This window comes from Trichosurus vulpecula, chromosome 8 (assembly GCF_011100635.1).
Source record: "Trichosurus vulpecula isolate mTriVul1 chromosome 8, mTriVul1.pri, whole genome shotgun sequence".
NCBI lineage: Eukaryota > Metazoa > Chordata > Mammalia > Diprotodontia > Phalangeridae > Trichosurus > Trichosurus vulpecula.
In genome coordinates, this window is record NC_050580.1 from 193,657,903 (window position 1) to 193,674,518 (window position 16,616).

Sequence of the window (16,616 nt, forward strand, 5' to 3'; positions counted from 1 at the left end):
AGGATTCTGTTTATTGTGTGCACTACTTATGTGCACAGCCAGTTTATAGCTGGATATATACTAATCTAAGTGTTAATCCAAGTCATTTAGAAGTGAATTAATACTGTTCACCCTGTCATTCCCAGCCAATATAATAACAAAAGCAAATCAGCAGAGCTGTTCCCAGAGAGTTGGAAGTGTCCAGCATGAGAGTGAATTTCCAGCCTTCAAAAGAGTGAATCAAATCTATTTGAAATGACCCAATTTGAAATTCTGCCAAATAAACATTGCACAATTAGTCTTTATGTTCAAAAGAGGAACTATTAATGGTTCTGCCATCCACCTGGGCAATTGTAGCTATAAAGACTATTACATGACTAGTCCTTTCTACAATCTTTTTTGTATCCATCAAGGGCTTGCACCTGGGTCTGCTATTTGTGGTGCTACCTTTTTTTGAACTTGTTTTGCTGGGGAGAGAATTTCAGAAAAAAAAAACAAACAAACAAGTGTTCCTTGGCTGTCAAAAATTCAGTCAAAATGTCCTGGTGGCTGCTATTCAATTCCCTTGATTCAGACATCCAGACGGCTTGATGAGGAGTTGGAGAAGGCATGTAACAGCAGTTAGAATCACAATACCCACCATCACCTGGACACTTGGGGATTCTCTGTATTAGCACAGGTATTCCAATGCAACCTGTAGCTCTATCAATGGTGGTATTGCCTCTCAACTCTAATCCCACCCCAGTAATCAGTCAGTAATATTTATGACAAATATTCCCTCAACGGATATGTGTGTACATGCATAACCTTCCTCTGCCAGAAAGGAGAGTGCTTAGATAGTGCCACATACCATAGTTTGATGAATTATTTGGCTTAAAATATCTCATGCTATTTTATAGGCAAATCTGTATATAAGCCAAATGGTTGGGGTGAGGGGAGAGCCAAATAATATAGTTGGCTAAGAAACACACATTTAGATGTTTCCAATTTAGATTCAAAATACCCCTAATGCCTTGCCTCAAAAAGTGCCATTCTTACCACAGTATACTAGAATGGCCTCACTACCCTTCTTTTGTTTAGTTTTATAAGCAATATATAATTATACTACATCATTCCAATTGAAGTTATTGGAGGATATGAAGTACATTACTAAATAACATTAATTTCAAATGTTGAAAGTGATGTTTCATGGTTTGAAATATTTTTTAAATATGCTTTAAATCTTCCAAATAGCTCCAATTCAAACGATCCTCCTTTAAGCATTCTATTGGTTGAATTGGTTTTTTTCCCCTAGTATTTCACCAGGAAAATTTAAATCATTTTATAATATCAGCCATTCAGGAACATACAGCTTTGTTTATAACAAAACACAAACTTTGAAAATAGCATACCCTCAAAAATATATGAAATGGTGAACCTTGACTTCAAGTCAAGGAACAAACTACCTTTTTACCAGGAAGCAAAATTGGCAGATCTACCCAATGGATCTGAGGAATTTTTTTTAATAGACTAGTTCTAAAAGAAATCAGGTTATTGGTAAGTAACTATTGTAATGATAATAATTCACATTTGTATGGAGCTTAAAGATTTATAAATAACCTTCATAGCCCTGTGAAGGAGGTTCTTAATAAATACTCATTCATACCAATTGGATGAGATGGGTTTGGAGGTAACATAGTACAAAGATTATAGTTCTTTGAGAAGAAAAAATTGAGGTTTAGACATTGATGTGACTTTCCCACATTCACACATAGCAAATTATCTGTTGTGGTTGCATTTATCAAGGATTCTCAGTTTCCTCACCTGTAAAATAGGGAAAACTATAACACCTAGCTCACAGGGCTATTGTGAGGATCAAATGAAATAAGATATGTAGGTGCATTAATGCACTGTTGGTAGAAATGATCAAGCCATTCTAGAAAGCAATCAGGAATTATTCCCAGAAAGCTATTAGACTGCGCATAGCCTTAAACCCAATAATACTACTACTAGGTCTACACCCCAAAGAAATAAAAGAAAGAGGAAAAGGACCCATATGTACAAAAATATTTATATCAGCTCTTTTTGTGCAGGGAAAGAATTAGACACTAAGGGGGAGCCTATCAATGGAAAATGGCTGAACAAGTAACGATACACATGTGATTGAATACTTTAGTGCTGTAAGAAATGATGAAGATGATGGTTTCAGAAAAACCCAGGGAAGACTTCTGAAATGAACTGATCTGGAGTGAAGGGACGCAGAACTGGGAGAACAATTTATATAATAATAAAAATATTGTAAAGAAAACAACTTTGAAAGACTTAGAAACTCTATCAACATAATGACCAACCACAACTCCAGAGGGGTCATGATGAAATATGCTACCTATCTTCATAAATAAATCAATTTCTAATTGGTCTGTTACATGGTAAGGTATTGATAGTCCTGTTTCCTTAGAAAATGAAGAAAGGGTGGCTCATTTAAGCCCTCATTTCATTCTACTCTATGGATATACAGATGGACAATGAGCTAGGTCCATAATTGGAAAGAGAAAAGGCTGGATTGCATTGGGGAAATTGCATAGTATTTTTAATTATCCTAATCTGATAGCTAATATAAAAGCCCAATTTTTAAATATATATATATATACATGTATATACATATATATTTATACTAGTACTATATCACTGAGAATCATAGAACACTACAATCTGTCAAAAATCAAAACTATGTGTGACCCAAAGGGTGATGGAGACATATGATAGGCTTAAGTAAGTGGAGACTGGTCCCTACTATGACTTTCATGCGAGGTGATAATATTAATAATAACTATTATTTATATAATACTTTAAGACTCACAAAATGTTTTACATATATGGGTGTATATATATGTATACATATACATACACACCCACACACAGACACACACACATATACATATATATATACATAAAATCTCATTTTATCCTCACAGAAATCCTGGGAGTTAGGAGCTTTTATTATTCCCATTTTAAGATGGGGAAACCAAAGCAGACAGAGGTAAAGGGACTTGCCCAGGATCACACAGATAGTCCCTGACTCCAAGCCCAATGTTCTAGCCACTGTACCACCTAGCGTAGTAAGATATGAAAGATATCACCTAAGAAATGCACAGCTGTAGGCTAGTCATGTAGCAAGAGTGAAGACAACAGATGGGCAGCCCAAGTGTTGGACTGGGACCTACCTGTAGGTCCCAAAAGAACTAGAAGAAAAAAAAAAGATCTCCAGCTTGTTGGCTAGATCCTCTATGGAGGATTTAGGGGAGTGTATGGACAAGAGTCACACAGGATGAGAAAGGGGTGACTAGGTTACAATCTGTCATTTAAGTAAACAGATCCCAATATATCATTCAGCTACTTAGTGACAACCAGAGAGATAACTAGGGCAGAGCAGTCAGGGCTTTGTTCCAGGATAATTTAAAGAATGCTGAAAGCACCTTTCTGGGAGTGCTTTCTCCTCTAGCCTTCCAGACTGCTGTTCTCTTACACTGATGCCCTTACTCCCCTGGACAGCCCTACCTCTGCAGTGGCAAGCATCATGCTTCTTCCCTTAGCAGATACACTTTCAGCAGGGTAGAAACCTGTTTCCTTTTGTCTAAGTCAGAGATTCTCAAAGTGTATAGAACCCTGAGATCCTTGATACCCATTCAGGGAAGTACATGAGGCCCAAACTATTTTCATAATAATAATACTAATACATTATTTGCCTATTAAAATATGTCTCTCTTTTCCAATGTTTAGTATTTGTTACATTTTTTTAAAAAAAGTAAACAGAATGGAATGGAAATTATTTATATTGAATTCCCTTTTTATGCTGTGTTGTGTACATGGAAATGTTGTGAGGTTGATGTTCTTTGTATACTTCAACAACATATCTCAACAGGGTAAATGCAAAAGCAGCTATGAGAATCCAGCTGTCTTCTATTAAACCAGACATTAAAGAGATTTGCAATAATATATAAAATAATGTTACTCTTATTTCTGTTTTTTGCCTGGTGCATTATAGGCTCTTAATAAATGCTAGTCAGTTGATTGATTAAGAACTGGGACTAAATCAGTCAAAACCAAAGAAAAATCAGACCATGAAACAAGGAAGAATTTTAATCAATAAATTACAACATTTTCTCTCTATTCAGAATATACTTCAGATTAACCTTAAGCGAACTATGTCTGTGACATTCATAAATTTGGAAAAAGCGAAGGTTATTTTTACAGGCTGGTAAACATTTCTGTACTTCATAGATTTCAAATTCTTTGTGAGGCTGAGATAGTTGCTTATTTTGGTTTATACGATTCTTATCTTAAGAATAACTTTAAATTGGTGGATTCACAACAAACCTATACCACTTAATAGCATGTCTAATAGTTAGAATTTAATGAGTTATTACCAGGGCACATCAGAGCCTTGTGAAAGGGTCATTGTTGCCTGCCCTAAGAATTAAATGCCTAAGAGCCACAGATCAAACATTTTTTAAATTGTATCTCTGACGTTGAGTCGTTGTTAGAAGATACATTCTTTTCCTCCTTGCCTGTTTTTCCTTCTAGAAAATGTTTGTTTCTCATTTTAAAAACTTATGTATTTCAAATTGAAGCCTTTAAAAATATCATAGTCATAGCTCAAATATTTTATATACCCCACTGAACCTTCCTTTGTAAGAAAGAAAAAGAGTTTTTCATGACCAGTCACAAAATAACTGAGTCTAGTAACACGTGCTCACTTGCAAGCCTATAGCCCTGTGTATTACATTCTCTGACCTCCAGAACAAAGATTGTGCATTGCAATTAATCTTTAATTTGACTGCTTTTTAGTGTTGTTTTCATTTACATTACAGTGGTCATTGTATACACAGAGGGTCTATCTCCTGGTTCTGATTTTTTTTATTCTTCACTTACACACTTTTTTCAAGATTCTCTAAATTCCTCATATTCATTATTTCTTACAGTGGCATCATATCCTATTACATTTATGTACCACAGCTTGTCTAGCCATCCCCAAGTCAATATTGTTTCCAGTTTACTTTGCTACAATAAGGTGTATTGCTATGAATATTTTGGAATATATAGGATCTTTCCTTTGGTCATTGACCTCCTTAGGTATATGCCCAATAGTGTAATCAATTGCTAGGTCAAAGGCTTGGAAGGTTAATGACTTTCCTAGCACAGTTCCAAATGTTTTCCAGAATGGTGGAGCCAATTTGCAATTCCTCCAACTGTGTATTAATGTGACTGTTTCCGTAGTCCTTCTAACAGTGCCTATTTCCATCTTTAATTATTTTTGCCAGTTTGTTTGGATCACATTTTTTAGTCTTTTAATATTTTTTCCAATTCTATGTGAAAACAATTTTAAACATTAAAAATTTTGAGTTCCAAGTTCTCTCTTTTCATAACCACAGGCAGCAATTTTACATAGATTATACATATGCAGTCATGCAAAACATATTTCCATATCAATCATGTTGTAAAAAAAAAAGACAAAAAACCCACAAAAAATAAAGCAAAAAATAGTATGCTTCAATCTGTATTCTTACTCCACCAGTTCTTTCTCTTGAGGTGGATGGCATTTTTCACCCTAAGGCCTTCAGAATTTTCTTGGATCTTTGTATTGCTAAGAATAGCTAAGTTATTCAATTAATCATCATACAATATTGCTGTTACTGTGCACAACGTTCTCCTGGTTCTGCTCACTCTGTATCTGTTCATGTAAGTCCTTCCAGGTTTTTCTGAGAGCATCCTACTCATCATTTCTTATAACACCCTAGTATTCATCATAATCATATACCATAACTTGTTCAGCCACTCCCCAATTGATGGGCATCCTTTCAATTTCCAATTCTTTACCACCACAAAAATTGCCACTGGAAATATTTTTGTACTTATAGGTCTTTTTTTAAATCTCTTTGCGGTGTAGACCTAGTAGTGTTATTACTGGGTCAAAGGGTACACACAGTTTTACAATCCTTCGGGCATAGTTTGGATTACATTTTTTTTCAATTTTTTAAACATTTCTATTTAAAGTTTTGAGTTCCAAATTCTATTCCTATCTCCCTCTCTCTCCTCCCCCATCCCTCGGATGGTAAGCAAATATAGGTTACACATGTGCAATTATGTAAAACATTTTCATGTTAGTCATTTTGTACAAGAAGACTAAAATAAATGAAAGAAAGTGAAAAATAGCATGCTTCAGTCTGTATCCAATCAATATCAATTCTTTCTCTAGAGGCAGATGGTCTGCTTCATCATTAGTCCTTCGAGATTGTCTTGGATGGCAGCTAGGTAACACAATGAATAGAGCGCCAGCCTTGGAGTCAGGAGGACCTGAGTTCAAATCCAGCCTCAGACATTTGACACTTACTAGCTGTGTGATTTTGGGCAAATCACTTAACCCCAATTGCCTTGCCTTGAAAGAGAAAATAAGGGAAAAAATGAGATTGTCTTGGATCATTGTATTGCTGAGAATAGCTAAGTCATTCACAGTTGCACCTACTGTGTACAATGTTCTCCTGGTTCTGTTCACTTCACTATGTATCAGTGCATTTAGTCTTTCCAGGTTTTTCTGAAATCATCCTCTTTGTCATTTCTTATAGCATAATAATATTCCATTACAATCATACACCTCTGCTTGTTTAGCCATTCCCCAATTGATGGGCATCCCTTTGATTTCCAATTCTTAGCGACCACAAAAAGATCTGCTATAAACATTTTTGTACCAATAGGTCTTTCATCTTTTTTTGAATGTCTTTAGGATATAGATCTACCAGTGGTATTGCTGAATCAAAGTGTTTGCACAGTTTTATAGCCCTTTGGGCATAGTTCCAAATTGCTCTCCAGAGTGGTTGGATCAGTTCACAACTCCAGTGCATTAGTACCCCAGTTTTCCCACACCCCCTTCCACATCTAGTATTTTCCTGTTTTGTCACATTAGCCACTCTGATAGGTGTGAGGTGGCACCTCAGAGTTGTTTTAATTTGCATTTCTCTGATGAATAGTGATTTAGAGCATTTTTTCCATACGACCATAGATAGTTTGGATTTCTTTGTCTGAAAACTGCCTGTTCATATCCTTTGACCATTTAATCAATTGGGAAGTGTTTTCTATTTTTATAAATTTGACTCAGTTATCTACATATTTGAGAAATGAGGCCTTTATCAGATACCCATTGCAAAAAAAAATTTCCCAGTTACCTGCTTTCCTTATAATTGTTGTTGCATTGTTTTGTTTGTACAAAAACTTTTTTAATTTTATATAATCAAAATTATCTATTTTACATTTTGTAATGCTTTCTACATCTTCTTTGGTCCTAAATTCTTCTCATGCATAAATCTGACAGATGATAAACTATTCCATGCTCTCTTAATTTGCTTATGGTATCACCCTTTATGTGTAAATCATGTACCCATTTTGACCTTATTTCAGTATATGGTGTAAGATGTTGGTCTATATCTAGTTTCTGCCATATTGTTTTCCAGTTTCTCCAGCAGTTTTTTTTTGTCAAATAATGAGTTTTTGTTCCAAAAGCTTGGACCTTTGGGTTTATCATATACTAGATTACTATGGTCATTTATTATATATTCCACTGATCCACCACTCTACTTCTTAGCCAGTACCAGATTGTTCTGATAATTGCTGTTTTATAATACAGTTTGAGATCTGGTAGGGCTAGACCACCTTCTTTTGCATTTTATTTTATTGATTCCCTTGATATCCTTGAGCTTTTGTTCTTCAAGATGAATTTTGTTATTATTTTTGCTAGCTCTATAAAACAATTTTTGATAGTTTGATTAATTTATGTATAGTTGTCATTTTTATTATATTGTCTCGGCCTACCCATGAGCAATTAGTATTTTTCCGATCGTTTAGATCTGACTTTATTTGTGTGAAAAGTGTTTTATAGTTGTGTTCATATAGTTCCTGGGTTTGTATTGGCAGGTAGAGTCCTAGGTATTTTATATTGTCTACAGTTATTTTAAATGGAATTTTTCTTTCTATCTCCTGCTGCTGGACTTTGTTGGTAGTGTATAGAAATGCTGATTATTTATATGGGTTTATTTTGTATCCTGCAACTTTGCTGAAGTTGTTAATAACTTCAAGTAGTTTTTTAGTTGGTTCTCAAGAATTTTCTAAGCATACCATCATATCATCTACAAAGAGTAATACTTTTATTTCCTTGTTAGCTATTCTAATTCCTTTAATTTCTTTTTCCTCTCTTATTGCAGTAGCTAGCATTTCTAGTCCAATATTAAATAACAGAGGTAATAATGGGAATATTTGCTTCACCTCTGATTTTATTGAGGTTTCTAGCTTATCCCCATTACAGATGATGCTTGCTGATGAATTTATATAAATATTACTTATCATTTGAAGGTAAGCTCCATTATTCCTATGTACTCTAGTGTTTTTAATAGGAATTGGTGCTGTATTTTGTCAGACTTTTTCTGCATCTATTGAGATAATCATATGATTTGTTGGTTTTCTTATTGATATGGCCAATTATGCTGATAGTTTTTCTAATATTGAACCAGCCCTGCATTCCTGGTATAAACCCCATCTGGTCATAGTGTATGATCCCCATGATATATTGCTGTAATCTCTTTGCTTGCATTTTATTTAAAATTTTTCCATTAATATTCATTAGGGAAATTGGTCTATAATTTTCTTTCTCTGTTTTGGCTCTTCCTAGTTTGGGTATGAGCACCATATTTACATGATAAAAGGAATTTGGTAGAGCTCTATTTTTCCAAATAGTTCACATGCTATTGGGATTAATTGTTCTTTAAATGTTTGGTAGAATTCACTTGTGAATCCATCTTGTCCTGGGAATATTTTTCTGAGGAAGTTCATTGATGGCTTGTTTAATTTCTTCTTCTAAGATTGGGTTTTTTAAGCATTTTATTTCTTCTGTTAATCTGGGTTTGTTTTTTTTAGATATTCATCCATTTCATTTAGATTGTCAAATTTATTGGCATATAATTGGACAAAATAGGTCCTAACAATTGCCTTCATTTCCTCTTCAGTGGTGAATCCACCGCTTTTGTTTTTGTTGGATTTCATTTTTAAAATACATTTGAGATTGATAGAGTACTAGAAAGATATATTATCATATTATTTCTTGTTAGGTACCATCCTGTGTTTGAAAGAAAATTAATTGATCTTTGAGGGACAAAACATCAAAAAATTGACATAAGTCAATTTCCAGGAAGAATTAGAGAGAGGAAAGGTTTGAAAAAGTTTGAAGAATTTGAAGAATAAGAAGGGAAAGATTATTCAAATATAATAGACATGCCTATTTTGCAAAATGTCAAATGCCTGATTACACCTGAGTTCTACATAGGTCAAGAAGTTACTATGGAAATGAATTAGAGGATGCCAAAGTGTCTCAGTATGGTGAAATATGAGGAAATATGATTGAATTTTCAGAAGACCTAGATTCATATTCTGGCTATGTTACCTACCTATGTTACCAAGTTAGTTTAAGCTCTCTGAGCCTCAGTTTCTTCATTTGTAAAATGACGAAGTCTAAAATCTCTTCTGCATCTAAATCTATGACCATATATCTAGAAAATGTTTTTTAAGCTCAGATAAGTATGAATGAATAGTGTTACTGTACAATGTTTAGAATTTAATAATTATACAAAACAACAATAATAGATGCAACATCCGTGACCATACTTCAGTTTTCAAGTATGCTAGAAGTCTCTGTGAAAACACAGGGTCATGAGTTGAAACCAGTTCTATGAAATGAGTTGACCAATCTAAAATGAGGGGGTTGGATTAGATAATCCCAAAAATAATTTCCATTTCTCATCTCTATGACCATTGTGCTGTAGGATCAAATGAAACAGCAACAAAAACAACAAGATTTACATAGTGCCTTTTCTGTGGCAGACACGTTTTACAAATGTTATTTCATTTGGTCCTCACAACAACCCTGAGAAATAGGTGCTATTATTGTCCCAATTTTACAGTTGAGGAAACTGCAGCCAACAGAGGTTAAGTATTTTGCCCAGGGGTCATACAAGTACTAAGTGTATAAGGCTAGGTTTTAACTCAGGTCCTCCTCATTCTAGGCCCCATGACCTATCCACTGTACCACCTAGTTGACAGTCTTTCATCCCATATGGAGGTTGGATTGATTTTTTGTTGTATAATAAATAGTAATTAAATTTGGTCACATAGTCATTTAGTTTCAAAGTCACTATGAAATCAACTGGAGTAATTTCCCAGGAATTCAGCTACCCAGGTTAATGCCTACTGGTTAGGGGCAGTTAAGTGGTGCAGTGGACACAGCACAGGGCCTGGAGTAAGGAAGACCCAAGTTCCAATCCAGCCTCAGACAATCACTGTGGGCAAGTCACAACCTCAGTTTCCTCAACTGTATGATGACGATGATAATAATATGTACATTTACATATGGAAATATGTAAGATGATAATCATAGCCCCTACCTCCCAGGGTGGTTGTGAGGATTAAATGCGATAATAACTGTGAAGCACTTAGCACAGTGCCTGGCACATAGTGTGCACCATAATAAATGTTAGTTATTATTACCATTATTATCCTACAGCATAACAGTCAAAGAGATGAGAAATGGAAATTACTTTTGGGAATATCTAATCCAACTCCCTCATTTTAGATTGGTCAACTCATTTCATAGAACTGGCTTCAACTCATGACCCTGTGTTTTCACAGAGACTTCCAGCACACTTGAAAACTGAAGTATAGTCATTGATGTTGCATCTATTATTGTTGTCTTGTATGATTATTAAGTTCTAAACATTGCACAGTAACACTATGCATCAATATTTATCTGAGCTTAAAGCATTTTCTAAATATATGGTCATGATTTAGACGTGGAAGAGACTTTAGACTTCCTCATGTTTTACAAATGAAGAAACTGAGACCCAGAGAGCTTAAACTAACTTGCCCAAGGTAGTAAGGTAACACAGCCAGAATATGAATCCAGGTCTTCTGAAAATTCAATCATATTTCCTCATATTTCACCATGCTGACACACTTTGGCATCATCCAATTCATTCTATAATAGCTTCTTGACTTATGTAGAGCTCAGATATTATCAGGCATTTGGCATTTTGTAAAATAGGCATGTCTATTTTATTTTAATAAGATGTACATCTGTCTTTTATAGAAGTATGTAATAGTATCATGGGAGTGATTGTTTTTCTCTGATAGAAACAAATCGTATGATATGAACTAGCAGAAAAGGTGGTTGGTTTTTTGCATATCATTAGGTTGAACAGTATCCAAGATCTGTGAGTAGCCTTTCTCTTCCTTACCTTCTTCATCTTTCAAATTAGCAAGTTAGACATATAAAGTCATCAGCTTTTTAAAATTTCAAGCCTCCACAAAGATAAGTGAAATCTACAACTTATAATAATAATTTTCAAGGCAAGGCTTTCATAAAGAAAGGTGGGGAAAAAAGAGTTTGAAAATAAAGAATACATAAATCAATTCCTAAATTAGTCTTCTACAATGTAGCATACAGTCAATCCTATTGCTTTGGGAAATACAGAAAAGGAGGCTCATTCATGTTAGGCTTCCAATTCATGCTACTCCTAAAAAGTGTTGGAAGTCAATGGAAGATATATGTTGGTGGGACAGGAACAGAACTCCCAGGTCACACTGCCAATTGAGGGAACGGGTCCTCCAGGTCTCAGCTTGTTGTTTCACAAATCCCTTTCCAAAATGCAAAAAGAAGAAAAAAGAAAAACAAATCCTAAGGAAGTAAACCCAAGATAACCATGGTACTGTTCAATTTTTGCAAACTAAACATGGTATGTGTCATAGATTAATTTTTAATTAAAATTAACTTAATTACATTTAACTTAACACTTCTGTAATACATTTGGAATATTTAAATATTTCCAAAGTTTCACAAAGTAAAGGCTAGGAATCTGGGCAGGCTAAAAATAGGCATGATTTAAGTAATATTGGGAAAATAGAGGCTGCTATGATTCTCTTGCTAATTTTCAACTATTATGTTCACTCCTTCCCCCCAGCTTGGAAAGTAGCAGTAATTCTAGGTTTGCTCTATTATTGGGCATCATAGTGGTTCTCAATAACCATAGCAGAAGACTATGATGATAATACGTAATTATTTTTCCCTTATTGACCTTAGGAAACAATGGCATAGACTCTTATTTGAAGTAGACAGGAGGCAAGGTTGGTTTCACTAAAAGAAAAGAATGAAAAGGAATTCATTACCTAATTACTGGGAACATGGGGAGGTAAAGCAAGAGTCTCTAGATCCACCCAGTTCCCTTTAGCCTTGCTAGGTGAAGCACCCAGAATTTATAAAGATCCAAAAATGTGACAAATGTAACAAAGTAACAAATGTAAAAATGTAACAAAAAGAAATTTTCTTACTCTAGATTAAAGAGCAGATTGACTTCAGAGGTGACAGATGAGAAAGAAGAAAAGCAGTTTCAAGGACAGACTTGATGACAAAGGCTTGGTTGGCTGGATGGTTAGTTATATAGATGTGAATCACCAAGACATGAGATAGTCTGAGGTGGAGGTAGTAAGGCGTGGCAGGTGGATTATGGGTTATTGGCCCAGGGACCTCTCCCATCCAGAGAATTAAGGAAGGAAGAGACTATGTAGAAGTTGTAAATAAGTGAACAACTAGCAGATGCCAGCAACAGAAACCCAGCAGAAGGTACTATAGTATGAATGACAGACTAGTGGAGAAAGCAGGCTCATTGCAACAGTGGGAAAAAACTCAGCTTGCAACTTGATAACATCACTGGCCAAGCAGATGACATCGGCATCAGTTTTTCAAGGGGGAAAAAGCAACAATAGTGGGAAGAAAGAAAAGACCCATAGACTTAAGAGAATGAGTTGCCCTGACTATCCATTTTCCCTGGCCACATGTTCCCAATGCATGTCTTCTCTCACTCATGTTATCTTAGCCATACTTGTTCCCTCTGTGTGCCTTCTCTATTAGTGTTCCTTAAGCATACACGTTTCCTATGTGTGTTCATTATCTCTCCCACTACTGGTGTGACAACTTTGTCATTTATTTTAGCTTCTGCTTTGAACCAATGTATTCTCTGGGTGGTGTAGTAAAAGAAACATGGTTGTAAGCTTATGATCTATGGATTTAAATAAATCTGACCCAAAATATCCTTGCAATCTGGGGTAGCTTTTGGGAGGCCTGCAAATGAGAGAAGCAAAATAGTGACTGAAAGTCAAGTTTCCAAGTTCATTCCCAACTATGTGAATAACATCACAGGGCATTTGTGACATTAGTTCTTCATTTCAAAATGGCAATATCAAATGTCCAAGATCAATATAAAGATGGATTCCTTTCTGTTGAATTCATATAGAGTTATGAATCAAAAATATTCCATAACTCAAAAGAACTATGCTGCAACATTATCATTCAGCCTTGGATCCCTTTCAGAGCTACCCAGTTAACTTTGTCCAGGAGCATTCACTGTACAGAGTGTTATTTTACAGGTTTACAACAAGCCATTCTCCATCTTGTATCTCAATATCTCTAGGGGCTTGTATGAAATCAAGCCAAGAATAAAAGAAATTAGCAAGTTAAATAAATTCAGCATCTCCTTTCAGTAACTGCAGACAGTAGGCAGAGGTTTACATGAGGAAAAATGAAAGCAATGGGTCTAACTAGGGAAAGATATGGCATTGGTAAATACAGGTAGTAGAGTGAATGTCAGTTCTCAGGAAACACTGAATATTTTTCCATAATCAAAAAGAAATTTACCTGGTCTGAAAGATTAACTTAATCCTTGATCAAATGCAATTTTAAAAATCTTGGGCAAGTCAAGAACTGGAACTTTGATTTTAACTTCCATGAGGAAACAACATCATTATCACACAAAATGACTGCAGTTCCTTCTTATCTCTCTACAATTTCTCCAAAATCTGTCTGAATTTCCTCGTACTCTAACTTAAGAGTTTTTTCTGTTTCCATAACAAGTTTATGGGAGATCATGCCACTGGTAGTTTCAGGTGTAGTGCAAGAAATATTTAGGATGTAAGAACTTCGAGTTTACTTAAAGAGCTACAGATAACCAATATTAATTACAGCATAAAACATTCCCATCAATCCTTGATTGAAAATACATAAGAAAAATAAAGCTTTATTTTATTATGTGAATTATTTTATCAACCCAATTTATCAACAAATTACAACTCTAGTGTTTTGAAGAAAAAAGAAAAGGGTTATCTTATTGGGGAAACTTCAGATATTAAGCATGGACACATACTCCTGTTCTCACCCAAATTCCACATTAAATGCACTTTTTTAAAAAAAAATCCAGTTATCCAAGAATTTACACTTTACACAAATGTGAAAATATTCCCTGCCTTTTTGCTTCTCTTTATTTCACATTCTACTTTCTGAGAAACTAAGCTAGAAATAGAAAGGGATGCCTATAATCAAAACTTTTTGTTCTAAAACTGAAACACTAAGAGAATAGAATGGGAATATGTCAAATGGTTAAAATTTGGAGGGAATTCCAAACATTCATACTATCTGAGATATAATCCATTTGATTTCAATTAATCCTGATATCATTGAAATGCAGGTTTATTAAATATTTACATACCAGCAACAAACTTGCTACTTTGAAACTTGGGGATATATGTGCTGTCTCTGCTTCCACAGCCCATCATACACACAAATCTCTTATCTTTATGTCCTTATAAGTACTAGATTGCAGCATCTACATTTAAAGGGACAGCTACATATTTACCAGGATGAAGTACATTTCAAACAAACCTCAATGCAATGAATACTTTACCATTTAGTATTTTCAAATAGTTGCCAAGAGTCTTTGCAAATCACATTAGTCAAGTGACCAACTTTTATTAGCAACTTATTAGAAGTATCAAAACAAATTAGTTTATCTTTCTTTTCTGCAGTTCACAAGTGGCTTGGCTATTCATTTACTTTTGTAGCATTTTAAGAATGATATATCAAGGTGACATCTGAATCTAAGTCCACAGGGTTGTTTATCAGCAGATAGGGTTAAGAACAATATCAGGTGAGCAAGAAAACACAAATAGGGTATGTCTCTACTAGAATTTGACGGATAGTTAAGAGATGTGAGGCAAATGTGTAAGCACACTTTCAAACAGTGGTAACTTTCAATCCGGACAACATGAAAAAAATCTTAGAGTTGTATTCAGGTATTTGTAAACAACAGCACACACAAGTAAGCTCGACAGTCTGGTCTCATTCTTATAATTATATGTACAACCCTAAGAACATTTATCATAAATTATCCCCGAACACTGTAGCAATGTCAGTCTTGAGAGATACTTGTAACGTTAAATTAACCTAGGGTGTCTATAGGAAAGGAGCTCAGATCTCCACTGCTATGGGGTTGGGGGCCAGGAACCTTTTTCCTCTGCAACTTAACTGCAGTTACGCTCCAGTGATTCATTAAACACCATCTTCCTTCAACTAGATTCATTTTGCCAGGCATCGGAAAACCCTGCGTGGAAAAGAGACATTGCCCCAACTACCGAAGATTGGTCTTGCCCATCAAGTAAGCGCCCGCAGGGAAACCCACGTTAGAAGAGAGCCTACAACCTCAACTATGCGCACTTACCTAATAAAGAGCCAATGAAGATGACAATTTGCACGGTTGTGGTGAAATGCCGATAGGTCTGAGCCTCACTATCCTCTCCGCTTTCCAAGGTGCTGACCCCGAGGGAGCTTCGATTGGTCCAGACGGCCTCAGCGCTGGACCCATTATGTGGCCCTAAAGCTCGGGGGAATCCTCGGTCACCAGCGTCTCGGGAGATCCAGCTCTCATTGTGCCCCATGGTGAGACTGTCTTTTCTCCTTCCTCTTTTTTCCTGCCAGACCCCCACGCCCCAGTCTCCCAACTCCAAGCCTCTGCTTCACACTCAGCTAAAGACTGTCTGGGTGCCTGGAGCCTGGGCTTAGAGGAACTAATGAATGAGTGAATGAATGAATGAACGAATGACAACTTGTGCCTGACGGGGAGGGCCTTGGCAGCGGAATCACTGTGCCCCGTAGAGGTGACTGGGCCCCTCACGTCTGCACATTGCTCAGGAGGGGCGAAACGAGGCTACTACCCCCCATCCCGGGTCCCTTTTGGATCCCACACACACGACAGTGGGGACACAGCCAGAAGCTGCTCTCGACGCACGACTCTCTCCCTTCTTCTCCCCCAGTGGTCACCACGGCCACGGTCACCACTTATACTTGTGGGTCCAAACAGGGCACCCCAACTTGAGAAGGCGGCATTTTGTATTCAAGGAGGGCACGTTCCGCCCCCGCCCCAGCTCCTTCAGTCCCTCCCAAAATAGGCATCCCATCTAAGGGAGGGGGCCTCGCCATTTGAATGGCTGGGCTCTCCACTTTTTCCTTATAAAAGAGAACACATTTGGTTGTTTTTCAGCCTCGAGGACTCAGGAGCTGAACAGAGAGCGAAAATCCCCGAAATCTCACTGGGGGCCAAGCATCCAGAACTTCCAAGGGGCCACCGGGAACCCAGCCCTGCCCATGGTGCTGCCGGAATCCCCTAGCTCGAACTTCCTCCGCCAACGACCCTTCTTTTCTCCACTGCCTCCCCCAGCTCCGCCTCTTCTGGGGACTTCGC

The 16,616-nt window shown here is 36.4% G+C and overlaps 1 protein-coding gene across 1 annotated transcript in view; it reads right to left on the reverse strand.

The window, feature by feature from the left end:
• GPR176 (G protein-coupled receptor 176) overlaps positions 1–15,813 on the reverse strand; it is a 117,865-nt gene extending 102,052 nt beyond the window's left edge. Inside the window, exon 1 of the mRNA XM_036736300.1 lies at positions 15,597–15,813. Coding sequence (XP_036592195.1) covers positions 15,597–15,813 — 217 coding nt within the window. The remainder of the gene's footprint in view (positions 1–15,596) is intronic.
• Positions 15,814–16,616: the final 803 nt, after the last annotated feature.